General features: G+C 38.6%; 1 protein-coding gene across 1 annotated transcript in view; it reads left to right on the top strand.

Moving 5' to 3' along the window:
• Nucleotides 1–1,386: 1,386 nt before the first annotated feature.
• LOC124796327 (venom allergen 3-like) overlaps nucleotides 1,387–15,947 on the top strand; it is a 106,448-nt gene continuing 91,887 nt past the window's right edge. The window contains exon 1 of the mRNA XM_047260457.1: nucleotides 1,387–1,466. Coding sequence (XP_047116413.1) covers nucleotides 1,450–1,466 — 17 coding nt within the window. The 5' untranslated portion in view covers nucleotides 1,387–1,449. The remainder of the gene's footprint in view (nucleotides 1,467–15,947) is intronic.

The following is a 15,947-nucleotide window of genomic DNA, read 5'->3' as shown; positions in this document are numbered from 1 at the left end:
AAATGGTTCAAATGGCTCTGAGCACTATGCTACTTAACTTCTGAGGTCATCAGTCGCCTAGAACTTAGAACTAATTAAACCTAACTAACCTAAGGACATCACTCACTTCCATGCCCGAGGCAGGATTCGAACCTGCGACCGTAGCGGTCGCTCGGCTCCAGACTGTAGCGCCTAGAACCGCTCGGCCACTTCGGCCGGCCGGCAACAGTGGACTCAGGTGTTCCGGCCACATGTGAAGTTGTGACGTTCTTGACAGAACTTCTCTCAACAGCGAAAAACAAATAAAAATCAAAGAATTAAAAAATATAGCTATTTTATTTGAGTCAATATGAATCTATATGGGTCCGAAAGTGAGATACAGTAACAGTGAAGAAAACTGCATTTATGGCTACTGTTCTAGGAATTATCGCAAGAATAAGTAACTTTCTCTTCATTTACTATTGTGAAGCCGAGGGGGATAATCTCTGTAAGAAAAAATATTGCTTTCGTGATAATGAGCTGTTTAGTGGATGTCAGTAACATTTTTCCGTGTAAAATGTCGTAAACTTTACGAAGAAAGAGGAATATACTGACGTTAATTGCTTAGCCCCACAGACGTCCTTTCTCGTTTAAAAATGTGTAAACAAAAAATCTGAATGACAGCTGTGTTTTAATATTTCTTTCCTCAATCATTTATTACAAATAAAATGGAAACTGCTGATGAGAAAGTTAAATGAAAACATCACGCAAAGCCTACGATCAAATATGTAAACTGTATAATCTGATGTATTTATATGTGTGAGTGCAAAGCTTTAATGCCGATTTATTACGGTGATTGTGCCATCGCTGAATTTGCTACACAGCTACACGAATAAAAATATCGAGACTGACGCAGAACTGTAAATTTGCGTTTTATTTTGATTGCCAGTCGCAGTCCTCACAACAATAATGGATTCAATTGTTATTGTTACTGCAGCCATTTATTATAAGTAACTCCACGATAAATACTTGAAGAAACCGTGATGATATTCGCTAAAAATTTATTGGTACCAGAATACGTGGCGTAGAGTACAAAGCAGAATTATCTTTAAAACGCGTTGACCTCTAGGACGCGCCCTTCAGGCATTCCTGGAACGGCGTGAGTGGTGCAGGTCGTAAACTGGGGCACTTCGTGACGTACTTCGTGAAATCACTCGTTTCGACTGAGAAACAGTACTCACGGGCCGACTGTTCGCGGCGTTTTAATGCCTCTTTCGTAACTCACTTGACGTTTTAAGTTGTACTAAACTGTTGACGCCTGTGAGTAATGTACGTATATGATACGGGAAAAGCCGGAAAGGAAAACTACTGCTTATCGCAGAAACTCCACGAGGCGCGCAGTTCTTCCGTGTCTACAAAAGGCGACGGTCTGCAGCTCCCTGTCACAAGTGCAGCACACCACGTGCACATTTTCAGGTAGTTTTCATCAGGATGACCACACTGAACAGGTTAGTTCACACTCCGCCGGCGTCTTCATCTCACCACTTGGGTTTTCCAAATGTTTTAGATTATTCGTCTGTCTGCGCATTACAGTCTTGTAAGGAGTGTAGATACCTTAATTTACGCTACAGAACACAAAACATACGCAAATATGAATCAGTAAACTACTGATTACACATTCTTCGCACATGGTACTAATATACGTCAAAGGTTTTTCTAACGTTACAAATATATTTTTCTTTCATTAGGCCAAATACAAGTTCTTTCCATTTATTCAGTATGGTAACAAATCCATTTTAGCTCGTAGTTTACGGATTATGATCGAGAGCGAGGTATAGTAGTCATGCCATGCTGCGCACTGCAGCCAACTTCAAGTTCTGTGTTTTGCTGTTTTTAACCCTTTAGTATCAGTTGCTTGAATTCATTGTTCCGCATCCAGCCTTGGCTGACAAGGAAAGTGTTTGAGTTTGAACAAACAACTTTACGCCTCACTCCCATGAGGTATCATACGTAGGTTCCTTATCGAACCAGTGATATTCATTTATCTACAAACTTCGGCACCCGTTCATTAGAGAACGCTGAGTAAACCGTTCCTGCCACTATGCCAGCTGAGAGGAGTAGAGACGGCGCAGAGTGTACGTAAAGTTGCATTTTGTGAAGTTATTTGTGTAGTGAAGCGTCAGATGGGACGGCGATTGGTAATCAACCCTGCGATTGGCTGAGATGAAGTTACGAACTGTTCTTCGTAATGATGGTACTGGTGTAGAAGATGATTCATCCGGATGTTTTCTGGTATCTGTTATAGTGCAGAAATGTTACCACCAGTTAGAAACGGATACTGGTTTAACGCTAACACGTAATTGTGATGCCAGTGATGATAATGATGAACACCTCACTGCACGTGTTAGTGATATGGAAAGTTTGAGAAGAGGCGATGGAAGCAGTGAAACTGAATTCCAACCTTCTCCTAACAAGAATTTGAAAGTCGAAAGTGTCATCACGGTGTTTGATGACAACACACAAGAGACCACATACATGTACGATGATTATCAACACTTCTGACAAGATACTGTAAGGATACCCTAAAGTGAAGGCTAAAAGCAAAGTTAAAAGCGTGCTGGAAAAGAAAAGAGAAGGCCATACAGTTTTCAAAGGAAATCGTACGCTGCAGTTCATTATCATCAGGTAGGGTGTTACGGCGAAGTTTGATGAAGCGTGAGAATGTGGTTCTTCCGTTCACTATTGTAATTTAGAGCTTGGGGCATCAGAAGTAGCCGGAAATCTCGGGTGTACAAACTCTACGGTGTTACTTGGCTTTATTAGCAGTTTGCGAATGGTGTTAGGATTACATCATGCCGTATAACTATGCTCCATGTATGAAGAAAAGGACGAGTAAGAAAAGATGATTCAAGGAGCTCAGAAACTTGCTGCTGAAGTCAGTGCACGTAACAGGATAGAAAATATCCAGTTGGGCCCTGTATGGAATTGTGATGAGAGTCAGTATAGGTATGAGCCTTTTTCCGAAAGGGCACTTTCCGTGAAAGGGGAGAGAAACAGTCTCGACGTTGCAATTAGTTAACAGTGCAACACACAGCTACACGATCGACGAGTATGTATCAATGGACAGACGATTCGCAGGCAAACTTCCAAATGGTAAATTTGGTCCCCGTGTGTCAACGGAAACAGAAAAATCGTGTCCTCCAAATGTGTTCATAGATGAAAGTGTGAGCAGAAATGTGATGAAAGAACATGTGAAGATGTTTTTCCTGTCACATTTGGGTTCATATTTGCCGGCAAATTCACTAGTACTTAGTGACTGCTGGTCTGAACATACGGATGAACTAGAACTATTGAAAGCGCCTACACAGGAGAAGATGTAGTTTTAAAAACCGTTCTATCTAAAACTACAAAATATGGACAGTCTCTGGACCTGTGTTTCTTCGGGCAACATAAAATATACACCAATAGAATAAGAGAATTTCTTAAACTACGTTCCAGGGACATGCAGCCAAAATTGATCGACAGATTATTCATCATGAAAATGCATTCTGTCATTTACAGTCAATTACACGTAGAAGTATATAGACCAACGCCTAGTTATACGTAGCAGAACGCTGGCTTCGATATTGCTGAACCTGAGGATAGCTTTAAAAGTGTTATTGGCGTGACGTTCAGCATTGATATTGTAGAATGTGCAGTTATGACGTGATCAGCTTGGATTTCTTCACTATGTGTTTTGTAGTCATTCATATTGTTTAGAGCATTTTATTGACAGTCCTCATTTGCGTCTATAATTAAGATATCTGCATTCCATTTGGCTTCTGCAATGACGACTGTAGTGTCATCTAGAGAACGTTTACAGAATTTTGCGGAAAAACGACACTCAGCAGCGCATTCAGAGGTGCTTGATGGTCCTGTAACCAAAATTTGAAACAGATATGTTCGTTCGAAAGTAAATACTTTTCTTGTAAGAAACGTTTGAGCTCGCTGGTGTCCAGAACGCGTAAACATATTGCGGTGCGGTTTTGGTAAAGTATCTGGACAATGTGGCGAATTTTCCGACGTAAGCAGGTAAGCTTTAACGTTTATAGCTGTCGAATTATAAGAATTACTTTTTAATAGAACTGCACTGTTTTTTTCTGTTACATTGGGGAGAGGCTACGAAGAGAACGTATATATTACTTAGCTACTAACTCGGCTCATGCTTCATGGTTCATGGTTCACCGTCCATGGTTCATGGTTCATGGGCCATGGCTCATGGTTCATGGTGTAGAATCCACGTTTCAGGTTGCCTATCTTGCGGCTTCCAAGATAACAAAAATCTGATTTTCAATATTTCACGTAAGTAGTGCGGAAATTTAAAAATTTAAAATTTTATTAGAATCTACTCGTTAAGAGGCATAATCTTATGTTAAAGGTTTAATACAATAATACAAGTATTACAGTTAAAAACGGTGTATAAGTCCCGGGGTAGCGTAACTTACGGAGCGCAGATTATGCAGACTATAATCATCCAGTACTTGAGAGAGAGCATTTCTGACTTGCAATAAACTTTACAAATAATTTCAAACCTTTGTGAAACTTTATATCACTCACTCTCCTCACAAAATGACAACAGAGAAAAACTGTATCACTTATCACATTTTCGCTTTTCATATAGTAAAACTGGGATGGCTTTTAAGTTATTTCTTGATTACTACCTCTATTCGCAGCACATTTTACAGAAGTATCCACGTATACCATGAATATATCTGCAAAATTATATCTTTCTTTCAGACTTAGTTCAGGAGATACGACTTCATAAACACTGACATACGTGAAGGTACCTTTTTCTTAAAACTGAACGCAAAATATCCAGACTACACTCATTTAGTGTTTGATAACGTGTGCACTTAACGACTACCAACAAAGTTTAAAAATAATTTCAATCGTTTCCTGAACTTCTCCTCGCTTATATGTTTAACGTCAAATAGTTTACACACTAACTTATTTTTAAAGTAGTCATGAGTTTGAAGATGTTTTACACACGGGAGTTCGGTTATTTAAAGAATCGGCGGTTCACTGTTTACGTGTAGAACCTGATCAAATAGTAACATGATAACTGCACCACAAATCGCTGTCTTGTTGTTATGAGAAGGTGTCCCACGAACGTCTTCCCTACTTTCCCAAATGTAAGTAAACGCGTAGCTCACAGATATTGTTCGTGTGTTTATTATTCGACTATGATGTTTCTGCCTCTGGAACTGAGGGTGCTTCGATCGGCTTGTCACGAGTCAGCTAGTAATCAGTGTCATGGAGGCAAGGAAGGACGCTACAGCGACAGCTATGCAATGAATACTCGATAACTTTGTTGATTAGAGTTATGAAGTGGATGGTCCCTCACACAAGGGGTGGACAGCAAATTCTTCATCTGCCGTTTCTGTTTCGTTGGAATCCGTTCCAGTTTCATCTACCACGTCACTTTCAATATCAGTGTCGTTGTCATGTGCTGCGTTTTCATCTACACTTTCCAGAACAGCATTGAGTATTATACTCTCTGTCGCTTCTTCGATTAACACAACTCAGCGACAATATTCATTTTCATATCCTGTAACACGTTCATACGCTTTTGACCGATCATATTAGGATCTTAGATAAAGTTATCTTTGGTTATTTGTCTTAGTGTAGTTAATGAAATAAAGTTTTACCTACAACTTTCTGTTGCACTGTATTCTAGATTAGTTCTGCAGGGTTCAAATAACATTGATATGATGGGCAGCTCGGGAAAGTAAGTCCCTTAAGCTTTGAAATATTTCCTTTAAAAATAGGATTTGGCTTACTGTAACAGAAAATTTGTAAAAGATCTTTTCTTGTTAAGCTCGATTGAGAATTAATTTTGATCAGAATGAGCCATTCGGAGCGTTGCAGTAGTTAGGGCTTTACTTGCCTAAACAATGTGATACGGTACGTTATGAAGAATAACAATACTACCAGCTCTTATATTAGAAATCAGCTTCCCTTGTAACCATTTGACACAGTTATACCCATTCATATAACCATGATAATTTGGGATTTAGATTGATGATGATGCAGTCTCATACTCCGTGCCAGAGCGTAGGGGAACGATGCGGTAGACCCGCACCGCCGTACTAGGCAAGGTCCTAGTGGAGGTGGTTTGCCATTGCCTTCCTCCGATCGTAATGGAGTTGAATGATGATGATGAAGACGACACAACAACACCTAGTCATCTTGAGGCAGAGAAAACCCCTGACCCCGCCGGGAATCGAACCCGCGAGACCACGAGAGATTACGAATCATAAATTAACTCTGCACCCTCTATTAATCGCATTGCTCATCCAGTGTGAATAAGTTTACACTCAGGTGGCAAAAGACATGGGATAGCCATATGCACGCTTAAAGATGGCATTAGTATCGCGTACACATGGCATAAACGGGCATATACTGTCGGAGCTGTGGTTTGAACTCAGGTGTGTCATGTGAAAAGGTTTCCGACGTGGTCATGACTGCACGACGGGGATTAACAGAGTTGAATGCGGAATGGCAATTGGAGCTAAGCGCATGGGACATTTCATTTCGGAATAATTAGGGAATGCAATATTTCTAGATCCACAGTGTCAAGAGTGTGTCGAGAATACCAAATTTCACAGTGGCCGATGGACTTCAATTAACGATCGAGAACAGCGGCGTTTGCGTAGAGTTGTCAGTGCTAGCAGGCAAGCAACACTGCGTGAAATAACCGCAGAAATCAATCTGGGACGTACCATGAACGTATCCGTTAGGACAAAGCGGCGAAATTTGGCGTTAGCTGGCAATGGCAGCGGACCGTCGCGAGTCTTTGCTAAAAGCCCGACATCGCTTGTAGCGCCTCTCCTGGGCCAGTGACCATATCGGTTGGATACTGGACGACTGGATCATAGCGGCCTGGTCAGATGATTCTAGAGTTTAGTTGGTAAGAGGTGGTGGTAGGATTTGAGTGTGGCACAGATGCCACGAAGCCATGAACACAAGTTGTCAACAAGCTACTGTGTGATATGGTGGTGATTTCTTAATCGTATGGGCTCTGTTTACATGGTACAGATTGGGTCCTTTGATCCAACTGAACTGATTATTGACTACTTGGAGACGCTTTGCAATCATTCATGTTCATGAACTTCATATTCCCTAACAATGATGGAATTTTAATGGATGACAATGCGACCTGTCACTGGGCCACAATTGTTCGCAAGTGAAGAACATTCTGGACAATTCGAGTAAAAGATTTGGCCACATAGGTCGTCCGAAATGAAATCCATCGAACATTTATGAGACTATCGAGAGATCAGTTCGTGCACAAAATCTTACACCTGCAACACTTTCGCAGTTATGGATGGCTGTAGAGTCAGCATGGCTGAGTATTTTTGAAGGATACTTCCAATTATTTGTTGAGTCCCTGTGACGTCGAGTTGGTGCAGTACGCTGGGCAGAATGATATCCGTCCCGATGTTGGGAGGTATCCCATGACTTTTGTCACCTAGGGTGTAATTCTTTGTCGTTCACTGCAATTAGTCGTTACATCCGCAACTTCTTCATGCTGCTAGCACTTTTTCATGGCATGAGTAGCTACCCAGGTTTCACCCGTGAATATCAGTGGTTCATTTGGATCCCTTCCGCATGCTTTGAAACTATGTCGAAACGTTCTGATTGATGATTCTCTTATTTTTTACATTTTTTGGAACGAAATCTCATCTTTGTCCAAATCTTCCGAAATGTTTCCTTTGCTCCCTGAAAGTATTTTTTTTTTAAATATAAATAGGTTTCTCAACTTTTGTAACTCCTTCTCCTGCTCATAAGTCTCCAAAAATATTTTGGAATGAGTGCACTCTCGAAATCAACCAGAGAAACACTTTTCCAGAACGCGTTTGGTTTCTAGAAGTTTTAACTTTTCCTTATTTTCTTCCGTTTTCTTAATCGTTCAAATTGTATTTTACTGTTATTTCTGGCTTCCCTACCATTTTTACAGCTCACAAGATTCTTTCTGTAGAGGCATCATTCTTCTTCCTGACAAATTGTAAAACTTTTTAATTTTCTACTTTTTTATTGACTTTAGAGACCTGTTCATATAGCCATATCAATAGCGCAATGTCAAGTACGACGATACGATCATGAGCACGACGCAAAACCCAGTGACCGAGCGCTGAAAATCTCCGACGCGCCCGGGAAGCGAACCCGGGCCTCTTCGGTTAACAATTGGTCGCGCTGAAAGGGCAGCTACAGAGGCGGACAATTGTACAACTTCGAATGTAAGCTCTTTGCCGCCTGACTGTGTCCACTTTCGAGACATTTTCGTAAGTTTGCCACTGCCAGGGTGTAACCTCCCCACAAAAAAATAATAAAATAAATATTATGGATAGTGATTCTAATTTTAGTGTAACCTCCCCAAAAAAATTCATTCTTTCACATTTAACCTCCACACAAAATTTGTTTCCCATTTAATGTACCCATAAAATTCTTTTCTCATTTAATGTAAGCTCGAAACAAGAAAATTCCTAAACCTCGTAATAAAAAATAAATTCAGTAACCTGGTAAATTTTGGACGACAGCAGTGCTGCGTCATGGCCCTGTAAGATCATTCTGAATAAAAAAGCAAAAATTCTTACCTCAATAAAGTCGCCAAATATCTGCTCTTACAATAAATTTTTCCGGCACAGTTCTGTGCAATGCTGGCCGATAGATTTGTCATTTATGAAAGGAAGCAACTGATTTTTCTTTTGCAACAATCGGAATGATCATGGATTGGAGAAATTCGTAAATTCTTTAAATTGAAATGAATGCTTGTAAAAAAATTGCTTTATATGACAAAGATTATTATTAGGACGTTTTTAAAACATTTGCATGGGAGTTCAGATAACATTACTAGATATGCGCGAGGGTGCTTTTTACCTTATACAATAATACTCAGGCTCTGGCATCGCTGCACCGCGACACCAACACGATACACTATACTAGACCAGAGCAGACTCCAGACAAGCGCAGACTATCAACAACTTACTGCTACAGCTACACAGTTCCTACTCAGTCAACACTGCTCTCTGGTCAGCGATTCTCTTATACCTTGCATATCGCAGGCAGCGCATGAGCAATACATCGAAATTACATCTGCTCGGACCTCTTACATAACCCTCCACTGGGGGGGGCCAAAATTTGGCAGCGATGGTGAGTCAATTGGACTTGCCATGAGCAACAAATTTTTCTTAATTAAGTACGTTTACAGTCGCAAAGTATATACATATATATAAATGCAGAACATAAAATAAAACAGAGTGCACATGCACTGAGTACAGAACACATCAAGAAATTACAAAATGTGTACGCAATGAGTACAAAACATACTAACAAATGACATAAAGTGCACACGCACTGTATATATTTCTACCATTTTACAAGAACTAGTATACGCAATGAGTACAAAACATATTAATAAATGACATAAAGTGCACATGCAATATATATATATATATATATATATATATATATATATATATATATATACCATTTTATAAGAACTAGGAAAGGGAAGGATTTAATCATGGTTGTAGCACAGTAGGTTGCACGTAGCTGCACTGAAAGTCCATATCTTTCTACAGTAGCACAACACCAAGTGAGACAATCTGAAGTTCTCGTCCCTGAAGTATTAATCAGTGTAGCCAAGACACTGAAATGTCGTATTAATATTCAATGTTATCATTTTGGTACACCAAACAGTGGAACCACAATAACATCTCCATTGTTCAAGGTGGTGGACGGCATGATGTGTCAACACCACACTCTTGCAGAATCCATACTCTTTCACCAACGTAGAATTAGTGCAAAAACCAAGTATAGTGCTCCATGATCATGAGGATGGACAGGACAAACGGATATTGCAGTAATTTCTGGTAATTAGGTCAGAAGGTCAAGGACATTAAGTCTTATGCTAGTCATAATTGAGAATTACACTAGTCCATCAACCGATTTGAGTAATTGGTGGCACTCATTGCCTAGTTACTAAACATTTCTGTACTATGTATGAAGTATTACAGAATATTATTCATAAGTCATCTGATTACAGTGAACATTGACACTCATTGGCCAGTTACTAAACATTTTTATGCATTGTTCAGAAGTCATCATTCAAAACAAGAGTTAATTAATGGCATAGCATTAACATAATTCATCTAGTTATAGTAATCATTGGCACTCATTGGCCAGTTACAAACCATCAGAAGTCATAATTCAAAACAGGAGCTAATGAGTGTAGCATCAAGCTACTGGTATTCATATATAAAGCATGTAAGTGACATCTACATCTACATCAACATTTATACTCCGCAAGCCACCCAACGGTGTCTGGCGGAGGGTACTTTACGTGCCACTGCCATTACCTCCCTTTCCTGTGCCAGTCACGTATGATTCGCGGGAAGAACGACTGTCTGAAAGCCTCCGTGCGCGCTCTAATCTCTCTAATTTTACATTCGTGATCTCCTCGGGAGGTATAAGTAGGGGGTAGCAATATATTCGATACCTCATCCAGAAACGCACCCTCTCGAAACCTGACGAGCAAGCTACACCGCGATGCAGAGCGCCTCTCTTGCAGAGTCTGCCACTTGAGTTTGTTAAACATTTCCGTAACGCTATCACGGTTACCAAATAACCCTGTGACGAAACGCGCCGCTCTTCTTTGGATCTTCTCTATCTCCTCCGTCAACCCGATCTGGTACAGATCCCACACTGATGAGCAATACTCAAGTATAGGTCGAACGAGTGTTTTGCAAGCCACATAAGACAAATTTAAAATATAAGAAACAGTGGCCTTCATTGGCCAGTTACAAAGTATTCATATAGTTTTATAAAACATTATTCAGTATTATTCAGAAGTCATCATTCAAAATGAGAGTTAATTATTGGCATAGCATTTATAGAGTATAACAAAAATATTATTTACAGAAATTATTGGCATAGCTTTTATACATTGTTACAAAACATCATTCAGTATTACTCAGAACTCATCATTCAAGTGACATTGGACATATTTAAAATGTAACACACTGTAAATATTACTCAAGGTCTGTGGTTAGAAAACATCATTCAGTAGTACTCAGAACTCTCTTAAACTGGTAGCATTTTTTGGGACTGGTAATACATTTTTCTGTGCTAGCAATGCATTGCGTTGGGATCGATAATTAATTGCTGGGGGATGAAATATTTGCTGTTGACTTATTGCTGCAAATAAGGATTATTAATGTCATTCGTCATGAGTCAGCTGTAGCAAGGTTATGAAACAAGGAGAGTATATGTGATCACATTCATGAATTACACACACAAATGGGTAAAAAATGCAAGTACTAGAACAGGTTTAATAATTAACTGCTTATAGCACATTAATTTCATGAATAGTTTCTCCTGGAAAAAATACAAAATGGATTATTAAGCTGAAAGAAGAAACGCATATTATGCTGAAAAGTAGTGAATTTCGAATTAACAGGTAATGAAACGTGTACTCAATATGTATGTACTCTAGCTGTCCTTTCCAAAACATTCAGTCATTATACCATGCGACATAAGACATACTGTCAAAACGATCTGCAACAAATACTTAAATAACTACATAGCATCTCTTAACTAACAGTAAATATATAAACTTCATCATTATTCTCATCTGCAAAGAAAAACTTAAAAGTGGTGTGTTAAGTGGCCATATAAAATTCATCACTATCATCACCTGCAAAGAAAAACCTCATTATTCATATTAGCATATTCTTCATCACTATTCATCATCATTCATTATCATCTGCAAAAAGACACTTCATTTTTCATTATTCATATTACCATTTACTTCATACAACTATCCATAGCATAGAGTTTCTTATTTCTAGCATATTTCATCACTAAAACTAAGATGTGTAGTTCTGTCTGACAGCCTGCATCAACCGCCTCGTATTCTGAAAGAAAAATAATTAGTTAAAACTGCTATCATACGATGTGTATAGTATATTCTTGTTAATGTTTGTTAATTCTGATCCATTTACTCTTCATGACAAGGTATTGCATCTTCTTTCGTTCATTCCGAAGGTGAAATTCCCATTTCATAGTAATCCATTGTGGTTTGTTTCATTTATTTCTTTTACACGTTATTACTCTCTGAAAATGATGGATAAGGATTAATATCTTGCATTTAAATCATATACCCATTAAATAAAAACTGGTTTCTAGTAATACAACCAAGCATACAGCATAGCATGACAGAAAACGTATTATGTCAAAAACATAGACAGCGTTCAGGTGCAAAAATGTACACAGAGTATCATAATGTAGTAGCAAAAAAAAATGTAAAATAGTCACGATGTTGAGATATCATAAGGCAAAATGTCAAAGTCGAGTGGTGTTTGTTACATCTTAAAGATTTCGTAGTGCATACAAACAAAACAGGAAAACAATCATACATACACGAAAAATGGAAAATGTGCACGGTCTGATATATAATGACAAGAAACGCGACCTGCTAACCTTACCTTGCCAGGCACTTGCCAAGAAAAAAAATATGATAATCATCAGTAAGTAGTCACATAAATATAATTGCTTAAGTGGTCATAAAATATGTAAGTTTATCTGGAAAAATGTGCATGGTCTGATGTGTAACGACAAGAAAAGCGACCTGCTAACCTTACCTTGCCGGGCACTTGCCAAGAAAAAATACGATAATCATCAGTAAGTAGTCTCATAAATATAAGTGCATCATTGGTCATATAAAAATCAGAAAATGGCATTATAGTATGATAAATCATAAAGTATGTTCATTCAATAAAGGGTTTAATATTGGAGACATGGTGATTGCCTTTACTTTTTCTGGTTCTCAGAGTTTCGACGTGTACTACATTGGGGTGAGGAATGCTTCGAATTCGATATGGACCTGCGTATAGAAGCTCAAATTTACAGCATCTATTCTTTCCTCAGTTGGATAAATAGTGTGTACGTACTAATATCTTCTGTCCAATGTGAAAGTCACGGCGTGTACAAACCTGTTTTTGCTGTCTTCTCCGGCGCTCTGCGGCACGTTTGATGTTGTTCAGCGCAATGTCGATTATTTCATGGTGTCGTAGTCGACGAGATGTAGGAAAGGATACTAATTCTTTAATTTTGTTAGGTGGTTCAACATTTTTCATTATAACAGTCGGAGATAGCATAGTAGATTCATTTGGTATCGAGTTAATTACATCCTGGAATGACAGTATGTGTGTCTCCCAATCAATATGTTTTTTATGGCAGTATATTCTACATAGTTTACCAATTTCTTTATTAGTCGTTCACAAGGGTTCGAAGAAGCGTGGTACCTGGATATATAGAGCGGAGAAATGTTTCTAGCTCGTAACATACGTGTCCATATAGCAGATCGAAACTGTGATCCATTGTCGGAAATTACTTTCGATACATGCCCTACATAAAATAAAAAATGTTTTACAAATGCATTTGAAATCGATTTAGCAGTAGCTTTGCGTAACGGAGTGAAGGTAACAAATTTCGAAGTGAGTTCAACAGCGACAAAGATGTAGCAAAAACCTCTATTAGCTCTGGGAATCGGACCAAAAATCTCTAGAGCGGCCATGTGTCTCAATTTAACAGGTATAATGGGATGTAATGGAGGAATATGTGAAGTCGTATCTGACTTAGCTTTCTGGCAGATTTTACATGACGCTAAAACTCGTCGAATACGTTTCTCCATATTGGCAAAATAACAGTTCTGTCTCAGTATAAGAAAACATTTTCTGGCTCCATAATGTGCGTAACTTAAATGAGTATACCAAATTAATTTGTTAATAACCTCGTCAGGAATAAATGGCGACCAATTGTTGCTGTCAGGGTGAGAGCGGCGAAACAGAATATTATTGCGTACAGTGTAATGGTTTCTAATGGTAACATTATTCCTATCTTCCCAAAGGTGTTTAATTTCTTTCGACACGTTGTCTTTACTCTGCTCTTGTGCTATGTCTCATAATGACGACGAAATGAAATTTTCAAATGCAACTTGTTGAATATACATGACGCTGAAATTTGCTTTGCAGAAGTTGGTAGCGATGTCTTGCTGATTGTTGCTGAGAGGACGGGATAGTGCGTCTGCTACAATATTTTGTGTACCGGGAATGTGAACAATTGTAAAATTAAATTCCTGTAAATAAAGTTTCCATCTTCTTAACCTGTCGTGTGTAAATTTTGCGGAAAGTAAAAACTGTATAGCTCTATGATCTGTGTAAACAGTCGTGTGTCTTCCATAAAGAAAATCCCGAAATCTCGTAAATGCCCATACAACACATAATGTTTCAAGTTCTGTGACAGAATAATTGCGTTCAGTAGGTGACAGAATGCGACTCGCAAAGGCGAAGTTTTTAATTACTGTACAACCATCTTCTTCAATTTCCTGAAAAATGTGTAGGCCTAAAGCGGTATTAGAACTGTCGGTGGCAATGGAAAAATTTCTAGTAAGATCTGGATGTGATAAAAGTGGTGCATTCAACAAAGCTTGTTTCAGATTGACAAATTCGGAATGTGCTTGACCATCCCAGGACCAAATAGTGTTTTTACCTGTCAATTGACATAATCTAGGGGTGTCTAAAGCAGAGTAATCAATAAATTTACGAAAAACGTTAATTAAACCCAAAAAGCTGCGTAGTTGTTTCTTCGTCGTAGGAATAGTAATGTCACGTAAAGCTTGAAGTTTTTCCGGGTCAGGCGCAATGCCTTCTGCTGAAATTACATGTCCAAGAAATTTTATAGAAGTTTTGCCAAAGTGCGACTTACTGAGATTAACTGTGAGTCCTTGTGCACGAAAAGTTCGTAACAGTTGTTCAAGAATCAGATTGTGTTCAGACCAGTTAGCTTCTGCAATAAGAATGTCGTCTACATACGTTGTGATTCTGTCTTTTAATTCTGTCGGAAGTATAGTATTCAATTCGCGAGTAAATGCTGCTGAAGAAATAGTTAAACCGAACGGTAATTTACAAAACTGATAACAGTCACCAAAACAGAGAAAAGCCTTGTACTTTCTGCAGTCCGGATGGAGCTGAATTTGCCAAAATCCCGATTTCAAGTCTAATGTGGAATAAATAGCAGTACCATGAAATTTCTGTAGAAGTTCTTCTAGTGTCTGTGGGCGATCTGTTTCATTAATAATAATGTCATTGATGTGACGCGAATCAAGTACGAGACGAAGTGAACCATCCTTTTTCTTAACAATATGGAGTGGGTTTATGTACGGACTAACTGCCGGTTCAATAATTCCTTGGTCAAGCATAGCTTGTAATTCTTTCTTAACTTGTTCTCTGTGAATATGCGGAATGGTATAAAGTTTGGCTTTAAACGTGTCGTGCTGTTTAACTTGAAATTCATACATAAAACCGTACATAGTACCAGGGACGTTGTCAAAAACTGGAGCTTGCTGCAAAAGAATTTTGTGTAGCTGAGTACGTTCGTCGTCTGTATTTGCACTGCTCTGTTTAACTTTATCAGAAACCATCTGCATAACGTCATAGTCGGCTTCGTCTGGAGTATTATAGTTGTGTACGTACGTATCTGTGAACAATGTGGAATGACAGTCCGTGTTGCTTGATGCAGAAATGACCTCTGTCCGATTAATTGTTTGTTCTTCTGCAGATAAAGAATGCTGAAATTCTAATGCCAGTTGTACATTTTCATCCTTTAACATTAAATACGAATTTCGAAAATCAATAATTGCGTCGTGTTGTACCAGAAAATTCGTGCCTAAAATAACGTCTGTTGTCAATAAGGGAACAATCCAAAAATTTGAGTGAAACGTATGACCTGCAATACAAAACGATAAATGTGTCTGTAATTTTACATCTACTGCTCCTTTTACTTTGGTTTTGCCTAATGGTAACGTAGGATAAATATTCTCTTTGTTACATTTGTTGAAGGTTTCTTCATTTATGACTGACATAGGTGATCCAAAATCGATTACTGCT

This window comes from Schistocerca piceifrons, chromosome 4 (assembly GCF_021461385.2).
Source record: "Schistocerca piceifrons isolate TAMUIC-IGC-003096 chromosome 4, iqSchPice1.1, whole genome shotgun sequence".
Classification (NCBI taxonomy): Eukaryota; Metazoa; Arthropoda; class Insecta; order Orthoptera; family Acrididae; genus Schistocerca; species Schistocerca piceifrons.
Note: the sequence above shows the minus strand (reverse complement) of the source record. Positions and strands in the feature narration are given on the sequence as shown.